We start from the raw sequence: 14,525 nt of genomic DNA, 5'->3' as shown, positions 1-14,525 counted from the left end.
CTGCTGGTGATTCATGGTGTCCAAGGTATCTGTTTTTCTCCTTTTCCAGAGGAATAGAACTTTCAATTTTTGGGTTTGTGCACAGCTGCCTGGAAAAAAGTCTATATTTTCCAGCCTCCTTTGCAGTTAGGCGTGGCCAAGAGACTACATTCTGGACAATGGGATACTAGTGCATGTGGTATGCAGCAGCTTCCAGAAGCCTTCCTTAAAAGGCAGCTGGGGTTGGGGAGGATGTGAGAATACTGGAACCTCACACACTGCTGGTAGGAATGTAGAATGGTGCAGCCACTGTGGGAAACAGATTGGCAGTTCTTCAAAATGTTAAACACAGAGTGACCATATGACCCAGCAATTCCACTCCTAGTGCCCAACAGAAATAAAAACACGTCAACACAGAAACTTGTACACGAACATTCACAGCAACATTATTCATAATAGCCAAAAAGTGGAAAGAACCCAAATGGTCATCAACAGATGAAAGAATAAATAAAACGTAGCACAGCCACACGAGGGCGTGCCATGTGACAACACAGGGGTGCCGTGCTCCTACGTGCTGATACACAGATGAGCCTTGAAAATGTGAAGGCAGACGAAAAGACCACATATCGTGTGATTCCCTTTACGTGAAATGTCCAGAATAAGCAAATCTATGGAGATGAAAAGTAGATTAGCGTTTGCCTAGAGCTGAGGGGGGTGGGAAGTGACTGCTGATGTGTAAGGAGCTTCTTTCCGGAGAGATGGAAATGTTCTAAACTCAGGTTTTGGTGATGATTGAACAACTCTCTGAATATACAAAAAACCATTTAGTTGTACACTTTACATGTGTTAATTTTATGGCATGTGAATTATATCTCATCAAAAGTGTGAAAAAAGGAAAGGCAGTTGGAGACTCACTTTACCTCTTTATCTTTTCCTCCCTTCCTCCTTCCTCCCGGCTATGCTGAGGATGTGATGGCTGGCACTAGAGCAGCCGTCTTGGACCATGAGGTGACTTTGAAAAGTAGGCCATGTGCAGCAGAGCAACAAAAAAGGAAGCCTGAGACCCTGACCACAGAGGGTGAGTGCCACATCAGCCCTGGACCCTCGACCTGCAGACTTTCATGGGAGAGAAACAAGCTGCACTGTTATTCTGGGTCTCTGTTACTCACAGATGATCCTATTCATAACTGATACACACAGTGAGATGAGAAGACCAAGCCTGGACTCTGAGTAGAAGGGCCCCGTCATCTCCCAGCCAGCAGCAGCCCCATGGACCCCTCCATTGGTAGCTCTCTGGGCTTAGCAGCTCTGGGCTCCTTGGATGTTGGATGTCCCAGAATCAATTCCTCGCCTTGATCTGGCCTCTGCCCTTTACGCTCTTCTCCCGCCTCTCAGAACCCAGCCCTTGCTGACTCTTCTGAAACCTTGGTCACATGCCTCTCCTGCCACTGTGTTCTAGAACCTTCCTTGCCTCCACTCTCCAAGTTCCCTTTCCATCATCCACAGCCTCTCCACCTCCAGATGTTCTCTGGCTGTTGCAGGAATCATACAGAGAAGAGAAATCTGGACTTTTCTGTTTGCTTCCAGACTTCAGGGCAGACACGTGTCCCTGAGACCCATCTCCAGGCCCTGAGGCTGTCCCGAGCTGCTGCTGCCTCCTTGGACCTTGCTGAAGCCAGTTCACGCCCAGGGTGACAGTAGTAAATTCACACCCATTCTATTGTGAGGCTCCTAGTAGCATGGCTATGCCTGATGTGTCAAGAAAAAAGGGGGAACAGCTGGGAAGGGCGTTCAAACTGTGACTGTCAAAATCCATTAGCGTGAGGGTGTGCAGCTGTCCACAGCTGGCAGAAAGAGCCAGAAGGCGCTGTTCCTGCCCTGAGGGGAGCGGATGTTCTCATGGACAGAGCCAAAAACAGGGCCCTGAGCGGATGCGGGTGGAGTGAACACGGGGGGGTGGGAGGGCATCAGGGGTTCTGGGCTTCTCTTCTGGTTCAGAGCCTGATTTGTCGTGACCTTCATCTCTCCTAGCCTCAGTTTCCCCATCTGTCAAATGAAAGAAATGGACTAGATCATCTCCCAGAGCCCTCCCAGCCTTCCAAAGTTGGACCCAACCACATTCCAGTGTGATGAAGACTCTGTTTTAAGGGCTCCCTGATGAGATATCAGCATGGAAACCAGGACCGAAGCCCACATTATTCACAGGGTGGGGCACGGGGGTAGAGGCCAGGGAGAGGGTGCCCACCTCCGGGTGAGAGACCCGAGAGGCCCTTCTGCCTGCCTTGTACACATTGGGTAAACACTTGGAGTGTTCCTATGGCCAAGTTTCTATCATTAGAAATCAAAATTCAGGGCTGGAAAAGACCTTAACGTCTATCCCAGTGGTTTTAAAAGTGTGCTCTAGCAGGCCTGGCAGTTCCTTAGAGGTGCCTCAGGGGACAAGGCGGAGGGCAAGGGGGTGGGTTCTGGGTCCCCTCCACTCCGAGTTAGCCAAAGCAACCCCACTTTCAGTCTATTTCGCACACTGGGTTAGATTTTGTGGGAGAAAGGGCTTCCCAGGCCAGGGCAGAGCTGCCCAGGTAAGGGTGCTCCGTGGGGAGGGCAGCCTCTGCCCCGATGGCAGCAAAGGTAAGAACAAAGCAGGAGCAGCTCAGACTCTTTCTGGGCATGGAGACCCGGGGCCAGGAGTGTGTATCACCAAAGATAAGTGAAGCACGGTGGCAGGCACACGCCAAGATACCCGAGGCGTCAAAAGCTGCTCTTTCCAGAACCACAGGCCCTGCTGTAAGCTCTTTGCAGGGCTGGCCATCCAGGTACATGGACACCTGAGCAGGGGGGTAGTTCCAGGCACAGTCTTGGTTCTCTGTGTGCCAATGGTCTCATCCTCCACCCTGATGCTGGTGGCCATCTGCCATGTCACATGATCTCCCTCCCCTCTCAGTCCACAGCTTCCATTTCTGGAGCAGCCCCCTGCAGCCCCACCAGCCCTAATGCCCCCTCTCAGGCCACTCACCATCAATGACCCTCTTTACCCGCCAAATCCGGAGCATGATGATGAGGCTGATGGCGTCCCAGGGGCTCCTGGGCCCGTTGGCCACGGTGGATGCCACCATCGGGGCCAAGGATAGGATGATCACAGCCCCGTCAAAGACCTGTGAGGGGAGGCGTATTGCAGTGCTCTGGGCTATGCTGCATGTCTGAGACCCTAGACCAGTCAGGCAAAGCCGCTGGTGCTGGCGACTTCGCCTATGTCCCACCAGAAGGTCACCCCAGCCCTGGCTGTCCCTCCTGGCCCTCCTCGGTGTTTCAGGGCCTCCCCCTCCTAGACATGCTCCTGAGCATTCTCTGTCCTCCAAGTGGTCTCAGCCCATCTCCAGCCCTTTGTTCAGATGACATTGGGCTGTCTTGTCCCTTCTCAGGATGGGGTCCGCATCCGGTGTCTGGCCCTGGGCAGAGGCTGAATCCCTCACTGGCAAGGTAGGGGCTCAAGGCAGGCGTGGGTGCCTCCTTCCCTGTGGGTAGCAGGAGTTAGGGCTAGGAGAGGGGGACCAGCCCACACGACTGAGCCCTGCGCCCTGACCCTCCACGTGCCTGCCTAGCCTGGCCTAGGTCTGAGCCTCTCGTGGCCAGGCCTCCTGTGTCAGCTCCCAAGCACGAGGCCCGAAGAGGCTAAAGTGTAGGTGAGCGGTGAAGAAGGCGTCGGCGGCAGACCCTGACTGCCTTGCACTGGGCTGCGTGCATAAAACTGCCAGCGACAGCCGGGCCTTCCCCACACCTCATCCCCACCCACCGCACCCACCCTGTTTACGTGAAGCAGACTGGAAACTCAGGCTGGGAAGAGCTTTTACAGTTTTCTATAAAAGCACAGCTCTCCCACCACTGGGCCATGTTAGAGTAGATTTATTTGTTTTAAAACACATTTCAAAAGCTTTTCAAATTGACTCAATAAATTTTAAAATGTTGCGAAATTTCAAGGAGATTTTTCTAGAATATCCTTTTGCTGGAAACTGTCTCAATTCGCCACTCCCCAGCCTCTGCCTCCTCCGTGCCCCACCCGACAGGCACAGCTGAAAGGACTTCCTTGGTCAAGTGCAGGGAGGAGCAGGCCTCTTTGGTGGCTCCCACCCTGGGATGGATGGGACGGTGACATTTGCCAGCTTCCAGGATAGTTGCACTGGGGATTGGGGGGTGGACACTGGGTCTTACCTCAATTTTGTTTTCGATGTAGTCCCAGATCCCAAGTACCACAATCCGTAGAACAGTCTGAGGGGAGGAAGTGAGAAAAGTAGTTATTGCTCCAGTCCCTTCCCCAGCAGAGAAGATTCCAGAGCTCAGAATCTGGAGCTCTGCTCTCCTGTTCAGTAATAGGAAGAGATGCCTGCTCCATCCCCCACCTTGAGTGCCCCAGCTCCGGTCTTCCTGCAGCCCCATCTCCTGCAGCCCCTCACCTACCTGCAGGCTCAGTGCCCTTCCATCTTTGTGCTATCCCCTGGGCACCCCCTGGCACCAGCCCTCTCTCAGAACCCTTCGTGTTCATGGTACATATAAAATACAATCCAAATCCCTTGGAATGATACTCAGGACCCTGCCGCACTGTCCAGCATCCTCTCTTGCCACTCCGATCGTGCCGCAAACCACTTATAGATCTTCAGACACGCCAGCTCTCTCTCCTACAGCGTTGTCTTTGCATGTGGCGAAGACTACGGTTGACCTCCCTCTCCACCTCAAATCTCTTCTCTCCTTCTCCTACAATTATTGAAGCGTTGGCATGGCCACCCAGCTAATGACCACATTTCCCAGCCTTCCCTGTGTCCAAGAGTGGCCATGTGACCAAGTTCTGGCCAACGGCTGGTGAGCAGAAGTGCTCTGGACAGCTTCTAGGTTGTACCCTTGAAGGGATTAAGCTCTTCCTCCTCTTTCTCTCTTCCCAAAGACTAGAACGTGGGTGTGCAGGTGTGGTGCTGAACCAGCTTCACCTATGGAGGGGGGGGCAATGAGACGGAAGCCTGCTGGTTCCCCACTCGCCCCAAGCCACCATATCAGACTTAACTGCTCACCCAACCTGTTCTTCCACGAGTGAGAAATGGACCCTGTCTGGTTTAAGCCCCTAAATTTTTTTTTTTTCCTTTTTGTCTTTTTTCGTGACCGGCAACGGACCGCAACCCTCAGTGTCTCGCCCGTACCGGACTGGGACCGGCAACGGGATCGCAACCCTCGGTGGTTCGCCCACACCTCGCTCAGCCAGTGAGCGGCCGGTCTGTATGTGGGATCCAAATCCTTAGCAGGAGCACCGCTGCGCTCGCAAGTGGCGCACTGTAGCAGTGTGCCACCGGGCCGGCCCCATAGCCCCTAAATTTTTGGTTTTCTTGTTAACAGCAGCTTGTCCTGTATCCTAACCAGCAGGGCTCTTTCCCCTTCTTGTCCTTCTGGCCTCAGCTCAAATGTCACTTCCATGGAGCCCTTCCACACTTTCCAGGTCAGTTGGTGCATCTTCCTCAGTGTTCCTATAGTTCTTGAACCATCTCCCTCCCACAGCACTTCACTGTAACTTGCGGTAATGACCCACTCAGTCCCCTGGTTAAGGCCCAAGAGACACTGTCTGATTTCTCTCTTTTATCCTACTCCCCAGCATAGAGTAGGCACTGAGTGACTGTGCGTTGTGAATGAATGGACAAACGCATGCACAAATGAGTAATTCCTAAATGCTGCTGCCTTCAGGAGTGGTTTCCTCACCACAAATACATCTTTCTTCAAAGAAGATTCTTAAAAGCTGCAGAAAGTCCATGGATCACCAGCCACACATGCCGCAAAAAGTCTTGGCTGGTAAAATCCACCTCTTCCCCATAAAGGACTATCCTGATTTCCATGAAGGGTGAGAACATGGGATGCTGGTGGCAGCCAGTTCTGTCAGCACCTTTGAGTACACAGAGGAACATACGGCAGCCTGATGTCCACTCCTATAGAGCTTCTCAATCTCTGGATTGGTGGACCTATGCTTAACAGCAAGACAGCTCCCAGGGGTGGGAAGAGATCTGGGCAGGCGAGGGATCCGAGATATCTTGAGGTTATGGCTCAGTAATGGGCTGGTTGTGTGGCTTTGGGCAAGTCAAATCCCCTCTTTGGGCCTCAGTTTCCCCTTTTGCTGGAGAGGTGGGTTAGATGATACAGTTCTTACAATTATTCATGAGAGTAACATCTGCCTTCTAGTATATGCCAATGAATGCCAGACGTTAGGCCAGCCCTCCTCGCATGTGATTCTCATTTTGCAGAGAGGCTCAGAGAGGTTCAGGAAGCTGCCCAAGCTCACACAGGCCATCGGTGATGAAGTTGGCATTGGGACCCAGAGCTTTTCAGCTCTTCGCTGTGTACTCAAGCTGTGTAAGAACACATATCGCCCTGGTTTCTTCTGTTGCTGTCCAATCCCTCTAACTGTGCTGAGCTTGAAACTCGGTGTTTGTCTCCTCTGAAATGCTACATCAGCCACATCCGCCCCAAACTCCCCATTCTGGGGCTCCCGAATCGATTTCTACTGCTGCCCTTGCTGCTCCTCTTCCTTGTCCCTGTCCTTCCCCTTTTAAAATTGTGGCAAAATACCCGCAACATGGAATTAACCATTTTACCGATTTTTAGTTTACAGTTCCTTCATGCTAAGTACACTGACACTGGTGTGCAACCATCACGCACCTTGAGAACTTTCTCATCCTTCCAAACTGAAACTCTGCACCCGTTAAACAATAACTCCCATTACACCCCCTCACCCAGGCCCTGGCCACCACCATCCTGCTTTCTGTCTCTGTGAATTCCATTATTCTAACAACCTCATGTAAGAGGAATCATCGTGCTTCTTTAAAAACAAGGCTCTTCTTAGCTGGAAACGCGATGGCCCGGGGGTGGGTGGTGTGCGGATGCGGAAGGGAGCCGGCGGGCATGGGACACAGCCAGCAGTGGCTGCGAGGGCGGGAGGGCAGGGCGGCAGCACACACAGAGCCTCTGTGTGCCAGGAAGAGATGGGGGTTTACGGTTTTATGGGCCAAAGTGGTGCCGAGTCAGCAAGCAGAGCAGCTGGACCACTGGCCGCCTGCCTTCCCTCCTTGCTGGCCCGTCCACATGGACGCCTCCTCTGAGGCTCAAGCCCACGTCCTCTGGGAGCCTCGCCTTCCCCGCCTGGCCCATGGAAACAGCAGCAAGAGGCAGCTGCGGAGAGGGCTCGGGAACCCCTCCCGGACCAGCCTTCTGCTACAGGTGGGGAAGCGGTGGCCTGAAGATGGCTGCTCCAAGTCAGGGTCAAAGCCAGAGCGAGAACCCCACCAACTGGCTTTTCCTCTGCAGCATCCTTCCTCACTCCAAACGGCTTTGCCAAGACCACCTGTCCAGGGAGGCAGGGACCAGGCCACAGTGCCCCCCACCCACAGACCTAGCACGGTCTTACCCCTCTGAAAACACGTGCTGACCAATCCACTGACTGCTGGTGCTTCCCAACGTGCAGGCGAGGATTCCCTGCTTCAGCAACATCTGGGGATTGTGTTTAAAATGCAGATTCCTGGAATCTCATGGAGACCCAGGATATTGAACCTCTGAGCACAAAGCCTGGAATACACTTTTAAAAAAAACTCCCCTGGGGCACCTAAGAGAACCCCAGGGATGTGTAAGGTAAGGCAGCCTTGGGTTACAACAGGAGACCACATGAACAGTTGCAACTCAGAGAAGGAGCATTAGACTGGGAGTCAAACGTCTGGTCCTCTCACTAGCTCTGACTGTTCTTTATTAACCATGTGACATTGGCCAGATCCCTCCACTGACCTAGACTGAGAGCAGAACTACCGCCTCCCATGCTGCCGGCCTCCCAGTTGCTCCAGAGCTCCAGAGGGAAAGTGCTTTGCTAACTAAAAGTACAGGGCAATGACGCAGGATTATTTTGTTACCACCCCCACTCTTGGCCTGGCAATCCTGCCCCCAAGAGCTGCAAAGAGCTTTGAGGGAGGATCTGAGGAAACTGGAGTCCCCAGCTCCAGCTGCCTCCTCTCCCACCTGGGACTAAGGGTTTTCAGCCCCTTTCATTCCAATCTTGCCTTCAGGAGGTTGCTCTGATAAGCAAGAAGGCCAGAGCCTTGGCAAAACCTCAAGGATGGTACCATTTATTATTCGCTATGAGCCAAGCTCTTATGCCTTTTGGCTTAGTGAGCAGAGTGGGGGCTGGGCACCCTGCGGCCTGCAAAGCCATCCCCAAAGTGGGGCCCACCGGCCNTAACAACCTCATGTAAGAGGAATCATCGTGCTTCTTTAAAAACAAGGCTCTTCTTAGCTGGAAACGCGATGGCCCGGGGGTGGGTGGTGTGCGGATGCGGAAGGGAGCCGGCGGGCATGGGACACAGCCAGCAGTGGCTGCGAGGGCGGGAGGGCAGGGCGGCAGCACACACAGAGCCTCTGTGTGCCAGGAAGAGATGGGGGTTTACGGTTTTATGGGCCAAAGTGGTGCCGAGTCAGCAAGCAGAGCAGCTGGACCACTGGCCGCCTGCCTTCCCTCCTTGCTGGCCCGTCCACATGGACGCCTCCTCTGAGGCTCAAGCCCACGTCCTCTGGGAGCCTCGCCTTCCCCGCCTGGCCCATGGAAACAGCAGCAAGAGGCAGCTGCGGAGAGGGCTCGGGAACCCCTCCCGGACCAGCCTTCTGCTACAGGTGGGGAAGCGGTGGCCTGAAGATGGCTGCTCCAAGTCAGGGTCAAAGCCAGAGCGAGAACCCCACCAACTGGCTTTTCCTCTGCAGCATCCTTCCTCACTCCAAACGGCTTTGCCAAGACCACCTGTCCAGGGAGGCAGGGACCAGGCCACAGTGCCCCCCACCCACAGACCTAGCACGGTCTTACCCCTCTGAAAACACGTGCTGACCAATCCACTGACTGCTGGTGCTTCCCAACGTGCAGGCGAGGATTCCCTGCTTCAGCAACATCTGGGGATTGTGTTTAAAATGCAGATTCCTGGAATCTCATGGAGACCCAGGATATTGAACCTCTGAGCACAAAGCCTGGAATACACTTTTAAAAAAAACTCCCCTGGGGCACCTAAGAGAACCCCAGGGATGTGTAAGGTAAGGCAGCCTTGGGTTACAACAGGAGACCACATGCACAGTTGCAACTCAGAGAAGGAGCATTAGACTGGGAGTCAAACGTCTGGTCCTCTCACTAGCTCTGACTGTTCTTTATTAACCATGTGACATTGGCCAGATCCCTCCACTGACCTAGACTGAGAGCAGAACTACCGCCTCCCATGCTGCCGGCCTCCCAGTTGCTCCAGAGCTCCAGAGGGAAAGTGCTTTGCTAACTAAAAGTACAGGGCAATGACGCAGGATTATTTTGTTACCACACCATGTGACATTGGCCAGATCCCTCCACTGACCTAGACTGAGAGCAGAACTACCGCCTCCCGTGCTGCCGGCCTCCCAGTTGCTCCAGAGCTCCAGAGGGAAAGTGCTTTGCTAACTAAAAGTAGAGGGCAATGACGCAGGATTATTTTGTTACCACCCCACTCTTGGCCTGGCAATCCTGCCCCCAAGAGCTGCAAAGAGCTTTGAGGGAGGATCTGAGGAAACTGGAGTCCCCAGCTCCAGCTGCCTCCTCTCCCACCTGGGACTAAGGGTTTTCAGCCCCTTTCATTCCAATCTTGCCTTCAGGAGGTTGCTCTGATAAGCAAGAAGGCCAGAGCCTTGGCAAAACCTCAAGGATGGTACCATTTATTATTCGCTATGAGCCAAGCTCTTATGCCTTTTGGCTTAGTGAGCAGAGTGGGGGCTGGGCACCCTGCGGCCTGCAAAGCCATCCCCAAAGTGGGGCCCACCGGCCAGGGAGAAGAGAGGGCCCACATCCAGCCCCCAGCCTGCAGCCCAGCGGGGTGGGGTTAGGTGGTGCGTGGCTCTGCAGGCCAGCCTAAGAAACACCCACAGTGGGTACCAGGCAGCTGGGGGCTGACCCCTGGCGCTTCCTCAAGAAGCAAAATCTACTCTTGGGCAAGTTTTCCCTGGAGTTAAACTAGAACAGCAAGAAGGAGACATGGGTGCCGGGATCAGAACTATAAGGCAAAAATAAGAAATGTGAGAAAGCTTTGTGGGGCTGAGATTGTCACCAGTCTTGAACTGGTGAATAAAAGAAAGGTATGCCAGGTGACCAGTGCTGTTTGAAGGGCGACTGTGGGGCATCACAAGAACGCCCCTGGGGTTGGGTGTTGATAAAACAAGAGCAGACCAACAAGACTCCTCTTTCACTCCTGGGCGCTCACTCCCCCCAAATCCCTGGGGTTTGTGGCTGGTGACCCATGGAGATGCCTCCTCCCAGGGTGGCATCTTCTCTAGGGGTCCAAAGGTGATTCTGCCTGACCAGACACAGTTGCTCGCACCTCCAGGGGCTCTGGGCTCGCAGGCAAACTGACTGCACTGTCTCTGCCTCGTGCTGTGCTCATCCTGGCCCCAGATTCCCAGCTACTTTAAAACAGCAGGCCTAAGGCCTGTAGAGCATGGGGTGGTAGACACAAGAACATGTGATGTCAGTCAGTTAAATGACTTACATCAGTCGAGTGCTCACAGCGCATGGAGCACTGTCCTACACCCTGGGTGGAGAGGAGAGAGACTGAGGTGCACAAGACGTGCAAGGTTTACTTCTGCAACTTCCTCTTGTCACGTGAACATTCTCAAGTCTCCTAAGAAAAATCCTCACCGACCCCATGTCTCCCTTAAGCCACTGTCCCCCCCTGCCCCCAGGCAATGGTCTTGAAAAAAGGCATTTCCACTTAACCTACTGCAATCTGACTTTAGCCCCTCTGCTCCAGTAAAACTGCTCACCCCTTGATCATTACCAATGACCCCTTTGTTGCCACAGCCAGTGGATAACATCCTGTGATTTGTCTAACTTAGGTCAGCAACACGTGGCACCATTGACTGTCTTGCTCGTAGAGTGCCCCTTTTTTTTCCGGGATTCCCCACACTCTGGGGTTTTCTGCTACCTCCCTGGCTACCCCTTCTTGGTCACCTTTGCAGATTTCTTTTCCTCTGTCTACACCAAAATTGTTTCCCAGGGCTCCAATTTCTTCTCTCCTCAATACCCCCTCCACGGACAATCTCACCCTTGGCTTTGGCTGCCACCCAATACTTTGAAGTCCCCTAACTCCACGTCTTCAGCTTAGACTCATCTCTTGAGCAGCACTTCCCAGCTCAGCAAATGGCATCACCACCCCTTGCCGATGAAGCCAGACCCCTAGCAGTCTGCCCGCCTGCTCCCTCACACTCCTTACCCACCCACCCACTCGCTCCCTTTCCATCAATTCCTAAGTCCTCCCAAGTTTAGCTCCTTCATCTCTCTCCAACTTGTGCCCTTCCCCATTCTCAATTCCACTTTCCTGGTCCAAACCTTTCACCACCCTAAGCTGAACCATGTCTCCTATCTGGTCTCCAAATTCCAGTCTTCCCCTTGCCTCCAACCCCCGCTCTACACTGGCTGCCTGGGTGATTTCTTTAAACTGTGTTTCGTCATGCCCCTCTCCTGCTCTGAACCCTCCAGGGACCCCCCTGCTGCCTTCAGAACAAGACCCAAACTCCTGAGCAAGGCATTGAGGGAGCTCGAGATCTGGCCTTGCCTGGGTTCCCAGGATGTCTCTCACCATTTCCCCTGCCGTATCCAACACCCAGACACACTGTGTTCACTCCTGCCTCTGTCCCTTGCCCATTCATTGACCCCTACCTAGCAGTCCTTTCCATCCCACCACCCACCTGGAAGCTCACACATCCTGGAGCAGGTTGCTTGTGCTCTGGGGACCTCCATGACCACTGGGGGGACTTACACTCCCTGCTCTCATTCCCTCATTATCCATGTTTGCTCAGCCGACTGTAGCACCCTGAAGCTGGGCCTGTGTCTTAATGATCAGAGCAGACTGCCCCCTCCCCAATGACCACTGGGGGGACTTACACTCCCTGCTCTCATTCCCTCATTATCCATGTTTGCTCAGCTGACTGTAGCACCCTGAAGCTGGGCCTGTGTCTTAATGATCAGAGCAGACTGCCCACTCCCCTGTGCTTTCTGCAGTGCCTGACAAAGAGTAGTCACTTGACGATGCTGGCTGAATGAACAAATCAACAAGAGCTTCCATTTATCAAGTGCCTCTTCTGTGCTAGGATCTGTACTGAGAACTGTGACGGTTCATTTTATGTGTCAACTTGACTGGACTGCAGGGTGCCCAGATATTTGGTTAAACATTATTTCTGGGTGTGTCTGTGAAAATGTTTCCATAAGAGATTAGCATTTGGATTGGTGGACCGAGTAAAGCAGATGGCCCTCCCCAGTGTGGTGGCCACCATCCAATCTGTTGAGGGCCTGAACAGAACAAAAAGGCAGCGGAAGGTAGAATGCGCTCTTTCCGTAACTGCATGAGCCAATTCCTTATTTTACATATGCAAGGGCACTTCAAAAAGTTTGTGGAAAGAATTAAAAGATAATACAAACTTTTTCATGAACTTTTGGAAGTACCCTCATGTATATGTATGAATGTGTATATATGTACGTATGTGTCTATATTTATAGGTTTGGTTTTGTTTCTCTGGAGAACCCACACTAATACAGGAACCCAAACTAATACTTTCCCTCTAAGATGGGCACTTTTAACTTCTCATAGATGAGGAAGCTCGATGCTCGGAGAAGTGAAGTGTCTTCCCCAGGACACACAGCGGGCAAGAGGTTGAACTAGGAGGCTCAGAGCCCGGCCTGACTGTGCAGGCTGGGCCTGTCCTTCCCTCTGTATCACTGGCCCACATGAATGAACTGGCCTCTCGGGTGAGAAGTAAGTCATGACCACTGGTGACACCTGGAAATGGTGACAGGTAAGGGCAGAGGTGGTGAGGACTTTGGGCGTGAGAGGAGCAGGTGGGGAGGAGGTGCTGGCAGCTTCACTGAGGACGTGTTGGGATGAAACCACCTCCGTGGGCTGCAGGAACACCTGTGAGTTTGGCTGAGAACCCATTTCCCTTCCTACCTCTAGGAAGCTGCTTCTAGAGCCATGCTGGGGGTGCTGAGAAGGGGCGAGTCTTCAGGGCTGGTACCATTTATCACAGCAGAAACATGGGAACAACCTAACGTCCGAGGTGAGGGCAAACTAGGGACCTATATACAATGGATGCAGCCACTGAAAATGGGGGAAGAGAGCGCCAAAATGTTAGGGTTGGACAAAGCAGGTGGTGGGCACACAGGCGTGCAACAAATGATTCACTATGCTTCCAGTATGCTCGAGCTATTTCCTAATAAAAAAAATGATCAGGTAGAATGCTCCTACATATGTGGGTGCTCAAAAAAATGCGTGGAAAAATAGAATTAAAAGATAATACAAGGGCCAAGCAAGTTCTAGAATGTCAGGTTCACTATGATCCCATTTTTCTTAGGGAAAAGGTATGTATAGGTAGGCACAGGAAAAGGTATGTATAGGTAGGCACAGGAAAAGGTATGTATAGGTAGGCACGGGAAAAGGTATGTATAGGTAGGCACGGGAAAAGGTATGTATAGGTAGGCACAGGAAAAGGTATGTATAGGTAGGCACTGGAAAAGGTATGTATAGGTAGGCACGGGAAAAGGTATGTATAGGTAGGCACTGGAAAAGGCTCACTGGACATAAACCAAATTAACTGTGGTTATCTGTGGGTGATGAGAACATGAGTGACTTCTGCTTTCTTATTTGGGCTTATCTAAGTNGAAAAAAGACAAAAAGGAAAAAAAAAAAAAAGATAATACAAATCTTTTCATGAACTTTTTGAAGTACCCTTGCATGTTGCTATAAAATAATCTAAAATAAGATGGAAAGACATTTACAAAATATTAATGAACAAAACAAAGCAAGTTCTAGAATGTCAGGTTCACTATGATCCCATTTTTCTTAGGGAAAAGGTATGTATACGTAGGCACGGGAAAAGGTATGTATAGGTAGGCACTGGAAAAGGCTCACTGGACATAAACCAAATTAACTGTCGTTATCTGTGGGTGATGAGAACATGAGTGACTTCTGCTTTCTTATTTGGGCTTATCTAAGTTTTCTTAATTTTCTGCAACGGGCAGAGTTATTCTCATAAACATTGAGAATATTATTTTCTACATCAGGTTGATGAGATGGAGTCTCAGGGCTTACCCTAGTGTAGATGAGGGGTGAGAAGTCACCAGGGACCCAGTCTTTGGACTGTCCGCTTGGTGGCCTCCCATCTCCTTCTGGGTGTAACCCTGATGGCCCAGTCTCAGGTCTCAGTCTGCTTCTGAGGCCAAGTGTCAGCGAGGATGTGCTTTTTTTCCTCTAGGCCTCTTATCCAGGAGTTAGAAGTGTTAGCCCAGCTCTCTCCACTTGCCTGCATTGGTTGTTGCTGAGAATGCTGTGGCAGGTGGAACATTCTGGGCCTGGGATTATTCCTAGAATCTCAGAGCTGGAGGGAGGGCCTTAAATATTAGGTTGCATGGCCCAACCCCCTGCCAAGTTTTTTGTTTTTTGTTTTTTTTTCCTTTTTGTCTTTTTTCGTGACCGGCAACGGATCGCAAC

At 52.1% G+C, this 14,525-nt stretch overlaps 1 protein-coding gene across 1 annotated transcript in view; it reads right to left on the bottom strand.

Annotated features, from left to right (window-relative positions):
• The window catches only part of LOC103590690 (chromosome unknown open reading frame, human C15orf27), a 76,083-nt gene that overhangs the window by 28,332 nt on the left and 33,226 nt on the right, over window positions 1-14,525 (bottom strand). The window contains exons 5-6 of the mRNA XM_008572986.1: window positions 4,186-4,242; window positions 2,993-3,131 (exon numbers count right to left, since the gene is read on the bottom strand). Coding sequence (XP_008571208.1) covers window positions 2,993-3,131; window positions 4,186-4,242 — 196 coding nt within the window. The remainder of the gene's footprint in view (window positions 1-2,992; window positions 3,132-4,185; window positions 4,243-14,525) is intronic.

The sequence above is a fragment of the Galeopterus variegatus genome, unplaced genomic scaffold (assembly GCF_000696425.1).
Source record: "Galeopterus variegatus unplaced genomic scaffold, G_variegatus-3.0.2 Scaffold860, whole genome shotgun sequence".
Classification (NCBI taxonomy): Eukaryota; Metazoa; Chordata; class Mammalia; order Dermoptera; family Cynocephalidae; genus Galeopterus; species Galeopterus variegatus.
Note: the sequence above shows the minus strand (reverse complement) of the source record. Positions and strands in the feature narration are given on the sequence as shown.